Source organism: Alexandromys fortis, unplaced genomic scaffold, assembly GCF_014885135.2.
Source record: "Alexandromys fortis isolate MF-2015 unplaced genomic scaffold, M_Fortis_MF-2015_v1.1 scaffold_359, whole genome shotgun sequence".
Classification (NCBI taxonomy): Eukaryota; Metazoa; Chordata; class Mammalia; order Rodentia; family Cricetidae; genus Alexandromys; species Alexandromys fortis.
The window spans coordinates 369300-391801 of record NW_026068230.1 but is presented as its reverse complement, the minus strand read 5'-3'; the positions used below and the strand labels follow the sequence as shown (position 1 = coordinate 391801).

General features: G+C 42.7%; 1 protein-coding gene across 4 annotated transcripts in view; it reads right to left on the bottom strand.

Moving 5' to 3' along the window:
• Positions 1-22502, bottom strand: part of Uevld (UEV and lactate/malate dehyrogenase domains) — a 36840-nt gene that overhangs the window by 4440 nt on the left and 9898 nt on the right. The window contains exons 5-11 of one of the 4 annotated variants that reach the window (XM_050130813.1): positions 21797-21932; positions 19961-20079; positions 17419-17521; positions 14047-14217; positions 11111-11284; positions 4110-4173; positions 547-670 (exon numbers count right to left, since the gene is read on the bottom strand). In XM_050130813.1, coding sequence (XP_049986770.1) covers positions 547-670; positions 4110-4173; positions 11111-11284; positions 14047-14217; positions 17419-17521; positions 19961-20079; positions 21797-21932 — 891 coding nt within the window. Of the gene's footprint in view, positions 1-546; positions 671-4109; positions 4174-11110; positions 11285-14046; positions 14218-15629; positions 15734-17418; positions 17522-19960; positions 20080-21796; positions 21933-22502 lie in introns of those variants that run through there. The other 3 variants (XM_050130814.1, XR_007589864.1, XM_050130815.1) reach the window with 3 other exon arrangements.

Genomic DNA, 22502 nt, shown 5'->3' with positions numbered 1-22502 from the left:
TTTGCTTACTGATTTTCTAAACTCAAGTTATGGCTCCAAAAATGTCTGATAGGAGGAGCCTGGTCAAAGATGCCCTCTTTGCAGGGAGGTAAACTAGCTGTGTGCAGTATAGTCAGCAGGCTGGAGGCTAATCCAGAGATGGACAATAGAGTCCTTGGGGAAATACATCATGGGCTTTGGGCCCAGCCACACACTGCCAGTTATTTTACGTTTTCTTTCCATGTTGTTATTTCCCTCCTGGTGTTCAAGAAAACCTGCCCCAGCATCTTCATGTTAGCTGTTCTGACACGACATAAAATTTATGTTCTGGTAAAAGGCAGAAAACTGCTGGGGTGACTTGCTGGCTCAGGAAAATAGGTTATGTGAACACCTTCGCGACGTCCCCCCAAGTCCTATGGGAGTGAAAGGTCAAGCTGCAGACTTCCCACAGAAAAGCACGTCTGTGCTCACCCCAAAGCTGCGGTGCTGACACAGCAGTGCTGCTGACTTTATATGACTAATATCAAAGATACCAAAGTCTAAAACACGTGAGTGAAAATAAGTTACCTTTGCTAGAGTTGATACAGAATGCACCTTCTTTTTATTGTTTACAATAGTGTCCACCAGGTCAGCCACAGACAGGCCAACAGACCAAGATCTCTGACCCTTTACCCTCAACAGTTCCATGGCTCTAGATTAAGGAAGAGAGAGAGAATCTCAGAAAATTTAAGAAGGCTTGCCAATAATACAATTATGACTTAAGCTTTTCCTAAGATTTGAGAGCCACAGTTCACAGAGAAAACACAAATACTCCCATAGCATAAAAAGATGCTTACTGGTCGGGCAGTGGTAGCGCATGCCTTTAATCCCAGCACTAGGGAGGCAGAGAAGGCACGTCTCAAAAAACAAAACAAATAAATAAATAAGTAAAAGATGCTTACCATCTTGAATGTTGAACTAAATAGCTAAACAGTAAGTATAAGCTGGGTGTGGTGGCGCACGCCCTTAACTCCTGAACTTGGAATGCAAAGGAGTTCCAGGCTAGCCAGGACTAACTGTCTCACAACAACAAAAACAACTGAACAAACAGCCATACAAATATCAGCTCAACGCGACAATGATGAAAAGGACTGATAACTAGTTTTGGGGATTTATGAAGAAAGCATTCCCATAATCACTGATGCTGGGCGGTGGTGGCGCATGCCTTTAATCCCAGGCAGAAGCAGGCAGATCTCTGTGAGTTCGAGGCCAGCCTGGTCTACTAGAGCTAGTTTCAGGGCAAGCTCAAAAAAACACAAAACAAAACAACAACAACAACAAAAAAACAAAAAACAAACAACAACAAAAAAAAAACCCACAGAGAAACCCTGTCTCGGAAAAGAAAAGAAAACAAAAAAATCACTGCTCAAGCCGGGGCGGTGGTGGCGCACGCCTTTAATCCCAGCACTCGGGAGGCAGAGGCAGGCGGATCTCTGTGAGTTCGAGACCAGCCTGGTCTACAGAGNAGGAGTTTAGAGTTGAAGGTGATTTGAGGCTGGCAGTGGGGGACAATGAGCCTTAATTCTACAGGCAATAAAGAGTTTGAGGAGGTCCTGACAGCAGGAGACCTGAATAGGGCTTCAGCCTGAGGAAAGGACAAAGTGCCGGCTACTGAGAACCCGTGAGGGAGCGGAACTCCGGCTGCAGGTGGTTCCCCTTGCTCTATCAATGCCCAACAGCAGAGTCTAAGGAAAGTCTGGGCTGGGAAGGCTCACGGCAGATGGAAAAATGAAAAGGTCATGGATGCCCAGCACTCGGGAGGCAGAGGCAGGCAGATCTCTGTGAGTTCGAGACCAGCCTGGTCTACAGAGCTAGTTCCAGGACAGGCTCCAAAGCCACAGAGAAACCCTGTCTCGAAAAACCAAAAAAAGAAAAAAGGAAAAAAAAAATCACTGCTCAGACCATAAAGCAATGTCAGGGAAAACCGGCAGCACTGCTCTAGAAGCCCCTTTTCTCATCCTTTGTCCTATGGCTCAAGTGTGCAAAGGTATACATAATAGCATGTTTGCTATATTTGAGAAAAACTTACCAAAAGGGGGCTGGTTAAATAAATGGTTGCCACATGCCTGCCACACCATAGGAAAATAAGGCTGGTGCTGGAGAGGGCCGGGAGGTCTTTTCTAGAAGACAGCACCCAGTCGGGAGGCTCCCAGCTGTGAGCAGCTCCAGCCCAGGGAAGCAGACGCCCTCTCTGAGCACCTATGCACACACACATACATACTTCATACGAGCAAAGATCACAGAAAAGGAGGGAGGAGCCAGCTGTTTTCAGACCATTTGTTATTTCACCGTCAGCAACAATGCTCCCAAGGCTGGTGTGGTAGGAAAGTGTAGACCTCAAACTGTCAGCCTGCGAGTTTTAGCACAGGTAACAGCTGGGAAGAGCAGTGAGTGAGGTAATTATCTGCACTGATAGGATCCTCCGAGTTGTTCTGTTTGGATGGCGCTGGGGATTAAGCTCAAGCCATGGATGTGCTAAAAGACTAAACTCCCCCCCCCCCCTCTACACCAGAGCTGCTGGTGCTGACACAGCAGTCCTGCTGCTTTAGATGATCAGCATGGAAATAAAGTCGCCTCTCCTGAAGCTGATAAAGAACGTACTCTTACAAGATGGTGCCCAGGACCCAACTGGTGACTCACAACTGCCTAAAACTCCAGTTCCAAGGGATCTGACATCCTTGTCTAGCTGCTGCCTGTGTCAGACACACATGTAATGCACATACATACATGCAAATCTTTATGTCTGTCTGTCTGTCTGTCCGTCTGTCTCTATCTATCTATCTATCTATCTATCTATCTATCTATCTATCTATCTATAACAAAAATAAATCCTAAAAAAGAAGGCAGGCTTACATGTACAATACAGAGGGATATTTAATTTTACAATTAATCAAGCTGCAGGATGGTACAGATAGTATAATCTATTAAAAATGAACCCTGTATGTGCAGAAATACCACAAAGTTGGAGCATGTGGACATTAATCTGGTTGTTTCTAGAAGACGTAATTATCTCAGTTTTTTACTCTCTATTAACAGCAGTGGTTTTTTCGAAGTTTATAATAGGCATGCTTTCTTGTAAAACAAGTATATAAATTAAAACTGTTTACTTTTATTCCATTTAAAAACTACAAGGAAGTGTGAGTTCGAGACCAGCCTGGTCTACAGAGCTAGTTAAAGGACAGGCTCCAAAGCCACAGAGAAACCCTGTCTCTAAAAACCAAAACAAACAAACAAACAAACAAAAAACTACAAGGAGCATAATTCAGTGGTAAACACATGCTTAGCACATCCATGGCTCCAATTTAATTTTCAGTGCCATCAAAACTAAACCAAGCTGGTTGGTGGTGCCGCACGCCTTTAATCCCAGCACTTGGAGGACAGAGGTAGGGGGATCTCTCTGAGTTTGAGGCCAGCCTGGTCTACAAGAGCTAGTTCCAGGACAGAGAAACCTGCCTTAAAAAACCAAAACCAAAACAAACAAACAAAAAACCTAAACCAAACAGCAACAAAATAGAAGTTATAATGCAATAGTGCACCGTCTCACATTACCTTTCCAGCTGTCACGTGTGCTAAAGCTCACAAGCAGAAGATCTACAAATCTACACTTTACGACCTCACCAGACCCGAGGGGAGTATTCTTTGTGATGGTGAAATAACAAAGGGTCTGAAAATAATCTGTATGTAAACCCAACGGCCAGGACAAGCCTCAGGGGGCCTCCAGATAAAGTGTGTGCACTGCACCCCCTCTGACAAGACTGGGAAACTTTGATCTTACACTGATTCCCAAATGTGTTCATGTGTACTTAGTCTGTATCCATTTCTGGGTGCTCGTACAGACGAGTCCTCTTTCCCATTAACTTAGTATTGGATTAGACATAAAGGAGGCTAACAACTGCTTGAAATAAGGACATTCTCTTTCCTTTAAATGTCTGAACGAGCTTGCAAAACACTCCTAGAAGTCCAGGACCACACAGCACTGATCCTTGCTCCAGACTTCCTGTTAGCTAGTCCTGTTTACAGAAGTCTGGTAAGAACCTGCTGTGGAAAGAGCTGCCGTGTCAGCTATGAAACACGAAAATTTTCACCGTTACCTGCTGGACAGCTGTGCCAGAGAGCTAGGACTCATCACCCCGTCGCGGCCACTCCATGAGCACACTAAAATAAAGAAAGAATTAGTTATATTTGCCAATGATGTGACAAATGACCAAGAGTGATGGCTGACGCTTTTAAATGCAGCCATCAGGAGGCAGAAGCCGGAGGACAGATCTTGAGTTCAAAGCCAGCCTGATCTACACGAGTTTCAGGATAGCCAGGGCTACACAGTGAAACACGAATTACAAAACAAAAATGGTGTGACAACCAAAGGACCCATCTTTCTGTAGTGTCTCATCCTCCTAACAACAGTTACTTTTCCCTTGACAGCACCGAACTTTCTGTGCTGGAACAAGAAAGATTTTGACCCTAAATCTCCTAAAAATGTAATCCCTAAAGTCTACACTGTTCTCACTCATCAGCAAAGATCCACGGGGGCCACCCTCCTGTTCAGGCAGCAAGAGCTGCTTCCTTGGGTGGCTACAGATAATAGGCTTTCAAATGCTGTAAGCACTTGACATTTGTTCTGCTGGGAAGCAAGGTGACTAATCCGAGGAAAAACGTGACCTCTTTTGGGATGGAATTTCTACAATCGTAGGAGAAGCAATGACTTCCAGGCTACCTGCATCCTCTAACCGTTGTGTTCACAAGACAATCAATCTGATTCAGCACAAACAAGCTGCAGCTTTTAGAGCATGATGGGACCTGAAACCTTCTTGCTGCCTATGCCAAGCATGCACTGCAAGGCACTGCATCCGAAGTGCCCACAAACTGGCTATCTGTGCTGCTTTTTAATACTGGCCTAAAACTGCAACATTTGAACCATTCCAGTATTCATCTCCATAAGGACACTTTTTAATATAAATTTGTTCAGAGTAGGCAAGCGAAAATACATTTGGTTATAGGAGAGTATCTTATATCTAAGATTCACACACTCTAGTCTGCATTAAAAACAAGCAAACATCAACAAAAACAGACTATTTAGTGTTGTGTCAGCCACAAGGGACTTGGCAATATGCAAACACCACCCTTCTTCAAGCTGACTGAGTATAAGCTGCCCTGGCGCAGGGACCACTTGCTCCTCTTTTGTGTCCTCTCTAGTATAATTTTTTTTAAAAAAAAATTATTGAGCTTTGTGTGTGTGTGTGTGTGCATGGTGTAAAGGCATCAGATCCCCTGGAACTGGAGTCACAGACAGTTTTGAACTGCCATGTGGGTGCTGGGAATTGAACCCGGGACCTCTGGAAGAGCAGCCAGTGCTCCTAACCTCTGAGCCACCTTTCCAGCCCCCCAGTATATTCTCTATTATGGTGCTGAGGACAATCAACCCCACACACCATTCAACGTTATATTTGGTAACAAGAACGACAACAACAAAACAGACTTGTAGTAGTTGAGGTGACAACCATGGGAAGCGTCAAGCTGTTCTTATAGGGCTGGGACTGAACCTAGGTCCTTGCTCGCTCTGGGCAGACGCTCCACCACTGTACTCTACCCACTGTTGTCTCCACCTCCAAAACAACAGCAGCAAAACCTAAGTCCCGTTTTGCAAGTAAAAAAGAACACAAACCCAGGGCTGGAGAGATGGCTCAGAGGTTGAGAGCACTGGCTGCTCTTCCAGAGGTCCTGAGTTCAATTCCCAGCAACCACATGGTGGCTCACAACCATCTGTACTGAGATCTGGCGCCCTCTTCTGGCGTGCGGGCATACATCGAGGCAGAATGTTGTATACATAATAAATAAATCTTTAAAAAAAAAAAACACAAACCCAAGAACTGTGACACACACAAAAAAAAAATACATACGTATGGGAGGCTAAGAAACTTTTTTATTTTACTGTGTTTTTGTTGTTCTTTTGTTTTCATTTGGAGACAAGAGCTCACTGTGTAGCACTGGCTTGCCTGGAACTCCTTTTGTAGACCAGACTGGCCTTGAACTCCCAGAGATCCTCCTGCCTCTGGTTTTTGAGTGCTGAGATTAAAGGTTACCACCATGCTGGGCCCAAGAATTTTTAAATGATCTACTTTGAAGGTGTATATAAGAATTACTTACTTAAGTTTTAATATGTTAACAATATTTAAAAACTGGGATATGGATAACACTTGGTAATTGAAATACAGTCTTACAGACCTTAAAAGAATAAATAAAAACAGCAAGATAGGTATGAGAAAAGATTCACAAAGAAAACAAATAATCAGAAAGTTATAAGTATTGCTGCCAATTTTCATAGTTAAGATGGGGCAGATGAATAAAAAGGAATCTCATATCCTTTTTTGTACTCAAATTTTTAAAAATTTTGTTTATTTATGTACGTGACTGTTTTATTTGCATGCATGCATCTATAATAATGCAGATTCCATTATTATAGATGGATGTGAGGCACCATGTGGTTGCTGGGAATTGAATACAGGACCTCTAGAAAAGCAGCCAGTGCTCTTAACCCATAAGCCATTTCTCCGATCCTTTATTTTATGATTTCCTTACTTCATGCCTGCATCTATGTGTGTGCATGGAAGCTATGCTGGAAGAGGCCAGAAGAGGGCAGCAGAGGCCCAGAAACTGGAGTTCCAGGCAGTTGTGTACCATGTGGTGCTCAGAGGCAAACCCAAGCCCGCTGCAGGAGCAACAAGTGCTCTTGACCACCGAGCCAGCTCTCTTGTCTTGTGCATCTCACATCTTTCAATCTTTCCTCTCTACAAGCCCTGACCCATAAGTTAGGAGAGAAAATGTTTAGTGTTCAGGTCTGCTTATCACACAATAAAGTAAGCTAGGATTCACTTAATTCCTTCACTTGCTGTTTTACTGCCCAACCCTTTACATCCTGGTATAGATCCATCTTTGGTTAAGACATTTAAAATAATGCATTTAATCATCTTTATCTTCCAGTCCCCAATCTTCAAAAACAGGCTCCAAAAATTTTAATGAAAAATGCCGCCGGGCGATGGTGGCGCATGCCTTTAATCCCAGCACTCGGGAGGCAGAGGCAGGCGGATCTCTGGGAGTTTGAGACCAGCCTGGTCTACAGAGCTAGTTCCAGGACAGGCTCCAAAGCCACAGAGAAACGCTGTCTCGAAAAACCAAAAAAAAAAAAAAAGGAAAAGAAAAATGCCCGTAGGGGACACAGGCTGTGGTTGGTCAGTAGAGGGCTCACTCAACATGTATGAAGGCCTGGGTCCGACCCTCAGTACTGGGTAATCATAACTGACTGGTGACACACACTGCAATCCTGGCACTAAGGAGGTGAGGGAAGGAGGGCCAGAAGTTCAAAGGTCATCCTCAGCCACACAGCGAATTTAAGGCTATGCCGGGTATACGAGACAACTGTCTAGAGGACCGCTCTTTACTACTACCCACAAAACCAAACTGTGCCAAAAGAGATGACACACTCCGTTCTGAGGCCCAGCCCCAGGACTGCTGAAGTGCCACTGCAGTGATCTGCGTTTACGTATGATTTCAATACCTCAGTTTAAAGACAGCAGCTCTTGAGCAAATGTTCTGCTAACCATCTTACTTGGTGCAGAACAAATGACTGATTTTTGGTCAAAACAAGGGGGTGTCAGGCCCATTCATTCAATCCAAAATAGGAAAGCATTCCAAGCTGAAGGAGATGGCCATCGCATGAGGAACAGACACGAAGGGCACACTATGCTACTGTTTGTAATTCAGGCACAAACTCACCTAACCTCACTCTGGGAGAACTGGCACTTACGCAGTCGTGGAGGTAAGCAGGAACTAGCTAAGTGAATGGGTGTCGGGGAAAGGAAGCAGCAGGTACAATCAGAGTGTGTGAACCACTGTACGTGGCCATCTGGCTAGCACCAAACACCTGCAGAAGGGCAGCTGAAGCTGAGAAAGGGAGCAGGGAATAGAGCTGAAAGGTCTTGTTTACCCTCGGACTCCTCCCTGGCTGTGGCTATCACTGAAGAACTAGAAGAGAAGAATTTTACTTAGACAATTCTGCTCTTATAACTGTTCCAAGACGTAACATTGCTCCACTTCCAAGTGCTCTTCTGTGTCTGTTTTTCCTGATTCTCATTCATTACGATCTTGGAATAACAGTTCACTGAGTATTTACTCTGGGCCAGGCATGGCATAAAATATTTAAGAGACATTAAGTGACAGCAAGAAAGAACAAATCTTTAGCATCAATTTAGAGCAGCTCTCGTTGAATAAATCACCCTCAGCAGCTTGCTCATGCTTACTGGGCTGTGTATTTCCTCTTCTATACATTTAGCAAACAGGCGCTCCGTCAGGCAGTGGTGGCGCACGCCTTTAATCCCAGCACTTGGGAGGCAGAGGCAGGTGGATCTCTGTGAGTTCGAGACCAGCCTGGTCTACAAAGTGAGTTCCAGGACAAAGAAGCCCTGTCTTGAAAAAAAAAAAAGAATATTGGCTACTCGTCCAGAGGACCTGGGTTTAATTCCCAGCACCCACATGACAGCTCATTACTGTCTATAACTCCAGTTCTAAGGGATCCGACACCCTCACACAGACATGCATGCAGGCAAAACACCATGCACATAAAATAAAAATAAATACATTAAGAGAAAACTACTTCTTCCTTCCCAGGATATTTGTAAAATTTAAGTGAGATACCTGTATGAAAAGTACTCCATAAAAATGATAATAATTAAAAATCAATTTAAATCACATTACTGTTGTCACTTATGCAAAAATTATTACCAGTTGGTTTCTTACATGCAGTCAGCAGAGGGAGCCTCTGATCCATTTCTGCCTTTAGGGCCATGTAAGGAAACCTAGCCATGTTTATATGCTCCTGTGAGCAGGAGTTGAAGACTGTACACAGGTGAGAGCCAGGGGTGTAGCTCTGTGGTTAGAGTTTGTCTAAGTAATTACAAGGATCCCTGGAATGGATCCTAGCACTGTAAAAGACAAAACAAAGAAGCCATCTGATTCTTCCTCGACAGTAAGCAGGATGATGGCCTGGGGCATGCGAGTTACTTCCGTGGTGCTCACGACAATCCTGACTGAGGGTACATTCATGAGCGCTTGCTCTATTAGGTTTCAAAGTCTGCACATGGATCTCTATATATATTTATACAGATATATGTCAAATATTACAACACCGAATTTAAAGAATCCAAGTTTGCATTCTCCTATATTCTTCTATTTCTGGTTCTCAGTTAAGAACACAAGTCAGAAATAACACATCTATTCCGTTTCACTGCCTCTTGACAACAAACCAATCCTGGCTTGTGGTCACTCTTACATGAAGCTCCAGGCTACCAGGAGATGGATCAGCAGTGAACACCATAGTATCTTAGGCAACGGAGGTGATCATCACAACTTTCTGAAATAAACCCCTACTATTGGGACTGGAGAGATGGCTCAGTGGTTAAGAGCACTGACTGCTCTTCCAGAGGACCTGGGTTCAATTCCCAGCACCCACATGGCAGCTCACACCTGTCTGTAACTCCAGGATCCAATATATTCACACATATATACGGGCAAAATGGCAAAGTACATAAAATAAATATTAAAAAGAGGCATGCTATAAATCTCTACATTTGAGATAAAAGGCCATTTAATTTTTTTAAAAAACCTACTTTTAAAGGAGTTTTAAGTTATTCTTGTTTAAAGAACTCAAATTCCATTAGATTATTTTTCTTCCTTCACCTAGATACTAGATGAAGATATACTTTCTCTTTGTGAGTTCTGTAAGTTACTACACATATGAATGTACAAAGACTATGATAGAGGAATAATAGGTCAGGCAGTAACTACAGTACTGACTGCCTAATACATTTTAAAATGCTCTTATTCAACTCAATATTTATTATACATGAAAAATTTCTTCTTCTTAGGGGGACTCGCTAAATACATTATGATATATCCTATACTTGAAAAGAATGCATGAACATCCATATCTTAAGGCCATCCGCAGGCAGTTCTGAGCTAGTGCCTCTGCCTGGTTCTGACTTCCCATTCCTGGAATGTTTTCACCAGTCTATACTAACTACTCAAATCCTATCCGTTCCTCCAACACCTAACTGCCTTTACCATCATTCGAATTACTATAGGAACAGTATTATTCTTTTCCTAATAATCCCAACCCATGTCAAACACATGTGTAAATGACTAGGCACCAATACTCAGTCAAAGAGTATTCTGTATAGCTGGTATTTCCTTCTCTCTAAAATAGACTGTGTTCCACACCTCCCTTTACACAGCAGCTAGGGAAACAGCGAGTAAGCGTCGACACTCAAATTTTTGTACACGGGTGGAAGAGATGCATCAGGGCAGCCACAGTGCTGTCTCCAGAGCAGCCTGGCTTCCCAGCATGCAACAAGGCATAAAGGAAGGCATCTCGGATACAGAAAGCCTTCTTTTGAGAGAAGAAGAGGGTTTTGCTTTTGTTTCCATACAGAGAGCTGAAGTTATGCTTTTGTGATAGGGAGAGAACGAATAGCTCATTAAAAAGGCCATGGGCTGAAAGTTTGTTCAAAAAAAAAAAAAAAAAAAGAAAGAAAGAAAGAAAAAGGAAAGGAAGAAAGAGACAAACAGGAAGCATGCATTTAGGAATGAAGACTGAGCTTAAAAGCAAAAAGTTGGATGTGGAGAGAGTAATGGGGACTTTTAAATGCTTCAGGTATTGAAATGCTTAAATGGAATATTAAAAGTTTTAAATTAATTCTAGACTCCAAAATTCAATTAAAAATATAAAACTTGACAGAGGGGGTCTTTCCTTAAGCTCAAGGAAAACAAATATATGAGTAGAACAGGGGCCGAGTTGCAGCTCAGTGGTACTGTACCTGCCTAACACACTTGAGCCCCTAGGTTCAATTCCCAGCAACACACACACACACACACACAAATGTGCACATATATGTGTTAACACACAGACATGCACAACAAATGATCCTCATGAAGGCTCGTTAACAGAAGGTACTCTCTAAGCTCCACAATTCTAAGGTCCTGAACAGATATGAATGCCATGACGTCAGAGAATCAGCAGGAAAATTAATAATGCCATACTTACCTTTGTTTTCTCCCTGTTCACCAATAACCCATACTTCTTTGCCTGGAGTCTGTGCCTTCAAAACATTGGTAATAATGTATTGTAATCTCTGTGAGTCCAGATTGCATCCAATCCCAATCACTTGATTTGCAGGAAATGTGCTCAGCTTCCACGTCACATAGCTCATGATTTCCACTAAATAATACATGCAGAAAGAAAAAGATTTTTTTTTAATGTATGCTTCTTACTGCTCCCAAGGAAAGCCCAGTTTCACTGGAGAAGGGAGTCAGAGCCTCTGCAGACTCTGGAAGTCTTAAATGCATTGAAGCGTTATACTCCCCAAGGCAGGTCTTGTTACACAGTGTAGCTGGCCTTCCTCCCTCTTCTCCTGAGTACTGGGATTACAGAAGTGTACCAACATGGCTGGGAGTATGTTTATAAAATATATTGAAAACACTAGCCATGTTGAAGCATTTTTATATAATTTTCTCATGAAACAAAAGTTGTTAGGGGTAGAAAATAAGTAAGAGAGAGAGAGAGCGCGCAGGCGTGTGCACATGCATGCACGTATGTGAAAGGGTTTTGAACCCAGGGCCTCATGCACTCGTGGCAAGCACTCTATCTCCAAGACATATCCCCAGCCCAATAATCTCATTTCACTCATAAATTTCTTCTATGTTTTAGGCTTAAATTAAAATACCAGTTCATATATTATTATGAGTACAGTATCTTGAAAAACAAACATGACAACTCCCTTTTTCTTATATGACAAAAGTGTCTCACAGGATATAGAGACCAATCACAAATGTACACAGAACTCTGGAATATTTCAAACACATGCTCGCCGGCTGAGCCCAAACCACTAACTCTTTGGAAATATTTATTTCCTTAAACAATCCACAAAATATAGAACACTGAAGATGAAGTGAGGGTGGGTGAGGTGGCTGCCATTTAGCCTGACAACCTGAGTTCAAGGGCCAGAACCCACACTGCGGAAGCAGACCTGCCCTCTGACATTCACACAGTGGGTGCGTGTGCACACATTCACAGAGAAAATCAAGAAAAGAAGTTTCTTTGGATGTGCAATGTGCTTCCTAACAGAGACTCAAGTTCTTACACGTAAACACCACTACATGTTTCTCTTGGGGATTTTCACCATTTTCTCACCGAAGGAGGTATGGCTAACAATTGGAAAATAATACCACATTTTGTCAGTGGTCACATCAGAGGAGCTGCAGCCAGCAATGAAGCGTTTTGAGTTCAAGTCACTGAACAGCAAAGCTACAACGAATAAACCCTGGAGAAGCAAAACCCGGGGAAGCAGAATTGTCCCTAGAATGCCCCTTGCTGCTGCTCTGCTGTGTTTGCCATGGTGATTTACTGTGTAAAAGGGTCCCACTGTGATTGTTTCATGGGACAACCCTACTCCTCACTGGGCAATTTAATTACAGATCATGATGAAGATGACTTTTATAAGAGCAATGATGTTTGCTGAATCTATGATTTAATTAAACTTTTTGAGTCAGCCTAAAAGATATAGTTAGTGTCTTTTATGGGATAGTTGGTAAAGCTAACTAAAGAAATGGTTTAGGGGCTGGAGAGATGGTTCAGTGGTTAAGAGCACTGGCTGCTCTTCCAGAGGTCCTGAGTTCAATTCCCAGCAACCACATGGTGGCTCACAGCCATCTGTAATGAGATCTGGTGCCCTCTTCTGGCCTGCAGGCATACATGGAGGCAGAATGTTGTATACAAAATAAATAAATAAAATTTAAAAAAAAGAAAGAAATGGTTTAGGCTATTCTGCCTAAGTGCTCCAATAAAAGATACAAAAAAGGCAAAACCAGGCTAGAAGTTACCTTCCTTGGTTAGATCTGAGATTTTCAGAAAATGAAAACAAAGAACAAGGAAGTTTCATGCATTATAGACCCATGAATTCTGCCTGTGGAAAACAAGCTGATGACTAAAGACAGCAATTAGCAATTATGTCCCCACACCCAAGGCTAGGCCTGAGTTCCCTGGTCAAGTAGCTTACAGAATTAATCACAGGTTTTGGTATGCACCTTGGGAAAAACAAAATTGTGAAAGGAAATTAAATGACCCAAGTGTGTGTAAACAACAAAGAAAAATGATGGTTAGCTAGATCACTTGAGTCAAGTTTTTTTTATAGGATAAGAATTTGCGGTCAGTGGTGGCACACGCCTTTAATCCCAGCACTCGGGAGGCAGAGGCAGGCGGATCTCTGTGAGTTTGAGTCTAGCCTGGTCTACAGAGCGAGTGCCAGGACAGTCAAAACCACACTGAGGAAAACAAACAAAGACTCTGCTCCCTGGAAACTGCACACAGCCACCTGCCAGGACAAGAGGAACCGGATGAAGTTTAACCATGGCTCTGGGGTGAAGATGTTATGATGGGAAATTAGTACAAAGAAAATGTTTAACTGTGTGTGGGCTTCTAAGAAAAACACGTAACGTGATCTTAATGTGATTCCTTCTTGTGTAAAGATTTTAATTTGTTTTTGGAAAATATGTAACTTGTAGTTATGAGGTAATCTTTCCTTGCATAGGAATCTTTGTTTTAGGTGGTATAAAACGGATAAGAAGAAAATACAGAACAGAACAAGCAGCAGAAAGAAAACAACAAAACCAGGAACTAAGGTTTGACCCTCAGAGAAGTGTCCTATGTGTGCATGCACTTTCGCCAATGCCGTACCTCCGCTCCAGTTTCTCTGACCTGCTGAGAGCTGGTCTCCCGGCAACACTTCATGAAAAGCTGTGATCTGTAATCCTGGTGATACAGTTACAAGGAGTAACTGGTGACGACATACAGTTGTACTGTCCCTTGTAAGAGCAGTCTTACTAAAGATTCCTTTATATAACAGTGCTTTGGCTTTTAAAACCAGCAATGGCAACTATACTGATGACTGGGAACATCGTTTGAATTTGGAATAAAGCCTTTACCTGGTTGAGATGCAACAAGCAAGACAGCATGTTGACTGTAATGTCCCAGAGCCGGGACAAGAGCTCTGAACATGTCCACATTGCTTTGCACGGCATGAAGGTAGGATTCAGAACCACCCAAAGAGTTGGCTGTGAAGATCACCACCTTGGAATGAGCAGAGGCAGACAAATCTGATGAACAAAAAGAAACAGTCTGAGTTCAAGATAGTCTACACTAATGCTAGTACGCGGTAAAATGTTTCTCCAGCCTGTGAACAGAGAGCCTTCAGGCATACACGCCCCTACAGCTGTCATCACAACACTGAAGAACAACAGCCTGGATCCCAGGGCCAAGCACAGTGGTACAGAGCTGCGATCCAGCTCTCGGGAGGTAGAAGCAGCAGAACGGCTTCATGGTGGAGGCAGGAAGTTGGAAAGAGCCAGCACCAGTACACAAAGACTGAGTTTTCTTGTGACTCACAGCTCGTACAGGGAGATGAGTAGTATGCTGTAGGTAAAAAGAGCAACCACTGGCTTCTGTACTGAGTGAGCCTGGGAGCCTTGGGATTCCTTCCAAGTGACTGTTACAGCCCGGGGAGAGCGGGAGGACTGAGCAGAGAAGTGAAGAGCTTGGGTAAGTCAGCAGAGGGGCTGGAACTCAGGCCCAGGCAGTCTGGTTTCAGACTCTACGCTATTAACCCCGAACCCCAAGGGAAAATGGTACTGGGAGAGGGTAGGAAGCTTGTTCAGAGCATCAAAAACCAGTGACCAGTTCAAGTTACACCACACCTTGGCTTCAACCCAATTTGCCAGAATCTTCCTCCTTTTCCTCTTTGGATCTGAATGATAAAAATGGCCTCATCCTCAAGGGTAATTCTGAGTCCTTGCTTGGTGGCAAGTCCCATGTACTGAACATTTCTCCCAAAGATTCTGCTCTTTAAACCACTTCACCAGTTACCAATGGCTAACGAGACGCACAGGAAAGAAGGATTTCCTTAGGTCTTAAACAGTCTCTTCCTCTAGGGTTGGGGACTAAACAGTCTCTCTTACAGGATCTGAAGAGTTAACAGGTCCCTTGAGAACCTCAGGGCCTGGAACAAGAGAATATCCAGCTCCCCAAGGAGCCCCACGCGGCCATTAAAAGAACTACAGTGCTCTCTCAGAGGAGGAACAGGAGCCAACTGTCTCCTCCAGGGATTGAAGGCCTATTGAACCATGACGTACTATTTTTAGAACAGACAGGCAAGTCAACGCCCCCCCCCCCACCACCACCACCAGACACACCACCACCCTCAGTGCATCTTAGTTATGTAACTGCTCTACACAGCATTTGGAAAGGAGTCGAGGAACGGAGGAGACCTAAGGAAAGACAAAACAAGCCCTCAGCACTGTGGCGGCATGTATAAGATGGTCTTCTCTATAAACTGGTAAACATGTTTTAGGGGACACATTCATTCACAGATCTGTTTTTTAATATATTTTGATTTTTAAATTTTATTTTTAGTGTCATGCATCTGTGTGTGTGGGTGCCACTCATATGGGTGCTCATGGAGGCTGTTGGAACCCCTAGAACTAGAGTTATAGGCAGTTGTGAGCTGTCTCACCTGCAATAGGAACCAAACCTGGGTCCTCCGCAACAGCAGTATGTGCTCTTATCCACTGAGCCAGCTCCCAGGCTTGGTGGGCTTGTTTTTAAAACTATGCATTCCTGGTAAAAAAAAAAATTTTTTTTTTCGAGACAGGGTTTCTCTGTGGTTTTGGAGCCTGTCCTGGAACTAGCTCTTGTAGACCAGGCTGGTCTCGAACTCACAGAGATCCGCCTGCCTCTGCCTCCTGGGATTAAAATGCTGGGATTAAAGGCGTGCACCACCACCGTCGGCTGGTAAAATATTTTAAAACCAGCAATCCCTAAATATGGTATTTATCTAGATAAATATATCTGTACTAACACGATGTCACATACACTATAAAATGACGCTGTATTGAAAAGGCAGAACCTGGCCTTGGTGGCAGGTGCCTATAGTTACCACTAAATGGGAGAGGCAGGAGGGGCAGCGGGGAAACAGCAAGACCGAGGCTCCTACACACAGAAAGGGGTAGATGGCAGAAACTTCTTTTCATTTTCTTCCTCTTTCTGTGGGTGTGGGATTGAATCCAGGGCCTCAGATAAGAAAGGTAAGTGTTCTATACCCCCAACTGCCTAAAATAGCATTTTCAAATCTGATTTATTGCACAACAACCTTTCTGTTCTCATGAGAGCTCATGGGAAGAGTAGTTTGAGCACAATCAAAGTGAACTGAGCGTCTTTTGTTAGTCTTGGCTTATCTCCTGTGCACCATGGCAGACAGTACATTCCCAATTATAGCTGAGAAACTGAACTTACTTTTCTTACGTGTGAGTACTCTGACCACATGTATTTCTGAAGGCCAGAAGGGGTCATCAGATACTGTTATTGGTTGCTGTGAGCCACCATGTGGGTGCTGGGAATTGAACTCAGGATCTCGGGAAGAGCAGCCAGTGCTCTTAACCTCTGAGTCATTTCTCCATCCCTGAAAACTGACCTTTCAACAACCTGCGAATATCAGACTATAACGTGGCTGAGCTAATTGCATCTGTCTAACTCTAAAGTCAGTTTTCTGAACCAATATATCCCGAGAAAGAAAGCAACCATGGCAATGTTTATTTAGAGACATAAATCAGAGAAAAAGAATAAATTCTTTTGACCAATTGGAATGAGTCTGAATGCTATTTGCTCATTTGACTCCTGCTAAGTGTAAGACTTTGCATAAATCCACTGACTTAGTTCCAAGCCTTAGTTTCTCAACTTGGTAAACAAGGGATTTGAAACAGGCAATCTTCATGGCACTTTTCAGTGTAAAATTCTAGGACCTGGGCTGGAGAGACTCTCAGTGGATCAAGGCTCCTGCCATTACACTTGATAGCCTGAGTTTGATCCTGGGACCCAATGCAAGGAGAGAAACAACTCTCGAAGGTACATAATGCTACAGGACATGTGTGCCCACCTCCCAGCCAAAATAAAAGCACAATTAAAAAAAAAAACCTAGGACTTAATTCCCAGTTCCACAGATAAATAATCTAAGATTCAATCAGTAGAAAAAGAAATATAACCATCTTTTCTTTTAACCAGACATTTTCTTTTCTTTTATTTCTACTTTTCTTTTAAGTTTTATTTACTTATTTTTATGTGTGAGTGCTCTGTCTGCATGTACACCTGAATGGCAGAAGAAGGTATCAGATACCATTACAGATGGTTATGAGCCACCATGTGATTGCTGGGAATTGAACTCAGAATCTCTGGATTCTGAGTCAGTGCTCTTAACCTCTGAGCCCTCTCTCCAGCCCCATAACCATCTTTAAATAGAATAATCAAACCTTTGCTGATCTCTACATTAGGCAGGTTGAAGATATCAAGGTCCATCGTTCCTTGGTTAGTCCCATCGGAGAGGTCTAAAAGGAGCAGCTTGTCTGCAATGCCCTGTGTAGAAAAATTAGAACAAGAACAATGTTCTACCAATATAGCCAGTTACTCAATATGAGCTCACTGAGAAATGAGGACTCCTGCACTACTTGAGAAAGAAAAGAAACAAAATAGCAACACAGAAGGTGTGCACATTGTGCAGGTGACACTACCCTTCAGGCTTGACTACTAAATACCGGGACCTAACATGGCTTACTCAGGAGGCAAACTGTATCTTCTTTTCGAATGAATGACAAAGGGGATATGGTAGGCATGCTACTGTTCCTCTTGAGTTTTGATTTTTAATGCCATAGTATCTGTTGTTATTGTTCTTTTCTTTTTTAGGTTTTTCTGAGACTTGGTTTCTCTGTGTAGCCTTAGTAGTTCTGGCTGCTTGTAGTCCAGGCTGGCCTTGAACTCACAGAGATCCTCCCGCTTCTGCCTCCAAGGTGCTGGATTAAAGGTGTGCACCACCACACCTAGCTTAGTACCTATTCTTAAACAGTCTAAAATGATTTTGGGTGGGGGTTGTCTATTCTAGCATACCATTCCCTGCTTAAAAGTAAAAACTCTTGCCAGGTTCTTCAAAACAAATAAACAAACAAACACTTTCTACATAGAGATAAATAAATATAAGAGAGAGAGAGAGAGAGAGAGAGAGAGAGAGAGAGAGAGAGAGAGCACACACCACAAATCTAAACCCTGCTATCATGCAGTATTTTCACCCGGTGCCCAAGGATGACTCCCTGGGCAGTACGGTGAGTGGACTGGAAGTGACAGCAAGGAAGTGACAAGAGTGTGGGGGAGTGGGAGCCTTAGGTCTCGAGATACCCAGGGGCCTACTAAGAAGCACGCCATTTATTATCTGGTAACTACGCACCGCACCGGCCTTAGCCTTATTTTAGGTGTTTGTGAGATTAAGTATATGGCACAGGGCCAGCCATGGTAGTCCTTCATAAAGCATAGCTATTATCTCTCTCTCTCTCTCTTTTTTTTTTGGTTTTTCGAGACAAGGTTTCTCTGTGGCTTTGGAGCCTGTCCTGGAACTAGCTCTGTAGACCAGGCTGGTCTCGAACTCACAGAGATCCGCCTGCCTCCATAGCTATTATCTTATTATTGTGAACCACACTAGGAAAATGCAGAAAGTATATGTTTCCATCTTCATTTAGTCCACACACAGATCCAAACGTGTGAGAATAATTAGTACAACTGACATAGTGGACAATTTCTCTCCTTTTTCCTCCCCTCTCCTAATTGAGAGGGTTTCTCTGTGTAGTCCTAGTTGTCCTGGAACTCTCTGTGTAGACCAGGCTGGCCTTGACCGCAGAGACTTTTCTGCCTCTGCCCAGGAGTGCTGGGACTAAAGGCACATGTCCCTTATAATCAACTCAATTTAACAATTTCTATCAAAAATTCAAAAATTAATAAATTAATCTGCTAGTCTCATTTACAGAAGTTATCCTATAAATGTACTAGTACATGTGAAAAATGACATGATGTGTTTAGATCTTCAAGATGGAAACCAACCCAAGTATTCACTTCAAACGAGATAAGAAGCACTTCAGTTCAGGATTCTGGAAGAGGGCTCAGGCTACCAGACCACTAAGTCACCTGTGAGGTACGCATCACCAGGCTGCGGTGAAATGGAGATTTAGCAGAAGACTATGAATTCCTAACCAGTTCTTAGGAGATGCCAGTGTTACCATTTTTAAAGCCACACTCTGAAAGCCAGGTGTGGCTGTTCGTGGGCAGAGGCTTCTTGCTCATTTCCCAGCTGCCTAGACCCAAAATAATCACATAGAAACTATATTAAATAAATTACTGCTTGACTTATTAGCTCTAGTTTCTTATTGGCTAGATCTTACATCTTAAATTAAAATTAAATCATTTCTATTATTTTGTATTTTACCACCAGTCAGGTTCTGGCTGGCAGCTTGTGTCTTTCTCCTTTGAGGCTACACAGCAGCATCTCTCTGACCCCGCCTACTCTCTCTCGACAGCTCTATTTGGATTTTTTGCCTGGCTTTACTCTGTTAAGTCACTGGCAGAGAGCAACTTCTTTATTAACCAATGGCAATAAAACATATTCATTGCATACAGAGGGGAATCCTATATCAGCTGTCAATGTTTGTAATCTCAGCACTCAGAAGGCTGAGAAAGGAGACTATTTAAGAGTAGGTTAGGTTGCACAGCAAAACCCTGGTAATGATCTAGACTATAGGTTCTGATCCCACTGTCCAGCCGTGTCTGGCTGGAAGATCCTGCCTTGATGCATGAAGTGGCAGACCAATTGAGGGTGATCCCAACATCACCTCCAGATCCCACATACCCACGCGTACTCACGCACGCCAAAAATGCATACACACATGTGCAATACTCATATACGTGAGCAATGGAAAAAGAAAATTAAAGTCCAATGAAAGTACAGATATACTTCCAGCAACTAGGTTTACATACCTTTGCTGAAATTGCCATTGTGCAGGCAATACCCAAATCTCCACTTCCGACCACAGTGATTTTATTTGCTATTTTACTCTCATGATTTGTCCGGCCCCTTGAATTTGTGTCTGAGACACCTACGAAATAAAAAAGATCATCCTGAGAACTAAAAAACAATATTAAAAACTTTATCTTGTAAATGTCTTTATTTATTAAACTACAATTGAAATGCCACTACATTTCCCCTTTTTGTCTAAAATAAAAAGGCTATAAATAATATAAGAAAACTGTGTACAACAAGTACAATGACTATATACAATATATTCAGGCAATAAATACATCAACAATGTCTATTCCATTTGCATTTGAAAAATTCAGAGAAAATATTCCATATCCATCCTATCTTGGTGAGATGGCATACATTTAAAATCCCAACAGTCAAGAAGTTGCGGGAGAAGGACCGGAAGCTGAAGACTAGCCTGAATCACAAAGCATGACCTCGTTCATGGTCACAAAACCCTTTCTAGCATCTTTTTAAAAAAAGAAAAAGCTCTGATAGAGATTCTATAGATTAATAAAACAACAACAAAACCCAACCAGCTTGCTGAACTAATGAAGGCAAGGACAGGAGACTGAAACCAAGCATGGCAGCTCAGTCCTCTAATCCCAGCAGCCAGGAGACTGAGGCAGTGCCTGGGCTACACAGTGACGCCTAGTCTAACGAGCAAGAGGCTGGGCACTTCTGCACATGCCTGGAATCCCAGTGTTGAGAGAAGGCAGAAAGGTCAGGAGTTCAACGTGATCTTCAGCTGTACAGAATTTGAGGCCAGTCAGGATTACCTGAGATCCGGTCTCAATGAGTACATTGCACTGCCTGCCCCAAGAAAAACAGTGGTCTTCTACTGAATGTTCTTTTACATAGAGTTCTTTTTAAAGACAGTATTATAAACATTTAAAACTTTTTTTTGTTTTGTTTTGTTTCTTGAGACAGGGTTTCTGTATGTAGCTCGGGAGCCTGTCCTGGCACTCGCTCTGTAGACTAAGTTAGCCTCAAACTCACAGAGATCCATCTGCCTCTGCCTCCCAAGTGCTGGGATTAAAGATGTGTGCCGCCACCACCCAGCAAACATTTAAAAAACTTTTTATTTGGGGCTGGAAAGATTACAGGATGCTTTTCCAGAAGGCCTGGGTTCAATTCCTAGCACCCACATGGCAGCTCACAACTGTCTATAACTCCAGTTCCAGGGGAATCCAACACCCTCACACAGACATACGTGCAAGCAAAACACCAATGTATATAAAAAATAAAAATGAATCATTAAAAAAAGTGTGGGAAAGCACAAGAGAAGGGTACAGGGTGAATAGGCCAGAGACACACTGTGAGCATGTATGGAAATGTCACACTGAAACTATCATGCATAATTGTTATATGCCAGGAAAAGATTGAGGAAGACACTCAACAATGGTCTTTGAGCTCAATATTCACAAAAATTCTACTGAAAATTTCTAGGCATGAATATTTGGTTTTAGCACCAATAAGAAACTTAGACTTATATACCTCTGGACTCATATACTTAATAAGTCAAAGCTACAGAAACATGAAATGATCAAGGTTTGGATAATTAATTTATAAGGGGCTCTGAATAAAGCAAGAACTATTGTATCTGTCTATGTAAGAGTAACATTTTTATATTTTAATAAATTTTATTTGGAACTATATAGAGGAATTTTTATTAAACATACATATATACATATTCATATATTTGTTTATTGAATTTAAGTAGCAACAGTACAGAGTATTAGTGAGAAATTCTACTTTCTTAGCCCACAGGGGATCTGACTGGCAGTACAAACCTTCAGTGATGTTCGCAATATAGGCTAGCAAGTCGGCCTGCTGTGCTTCGGTGGATGAGGGCACCGAATAGAGAGGAAGTTCCTCTTGAAACTTGGCGATCATTTCTTTAATTAATCCAACAATGACAGACTTAGGCTGAAGAATACAGGCAAAGGGGACAGTTACACAACATTGTTTTTCTAAAGAATACTAGTTTTATATTGTCATCCGCAAGGCAATCCTTGAACAATGCGCAGCTGAAGACCTGCATATGCTGACTCCCCAGACGTCTTCTAGGAGCCTGCTCTTCGTCTTCACTACAACCCCTGCCTGTTTTCTTTCTTCAGCAGTGCTGGGAACTGAACTCACAGCCTTGTGTGTGCTAGGCAAGCACTTTACACTGAGCTACACCCCTTACCAATAACAAAAGAAGCACATGCTTTGTAAGCTATATCTACTATATAGCAATGCATGGCAGCCATCCCATGCCATTTTTAGTATTATGCAGAATTTTAAAATAACCAGAGAGGCTCCCAGGAGCCCAAGGCGATGTCCCCAGTTAGTCCCTTGGGAAGCTGAGGATAGGGAACCTGAACTGACCCTATCCTATAGCAATACTGACGAATATCTTTCATATCACCATAGAACCTTCATCTGGTGATGGATGGAGATAGAGACAGAGACCCACACTGGAGCACTGGACTGAGCTCCCAAGGTCCCAATGAG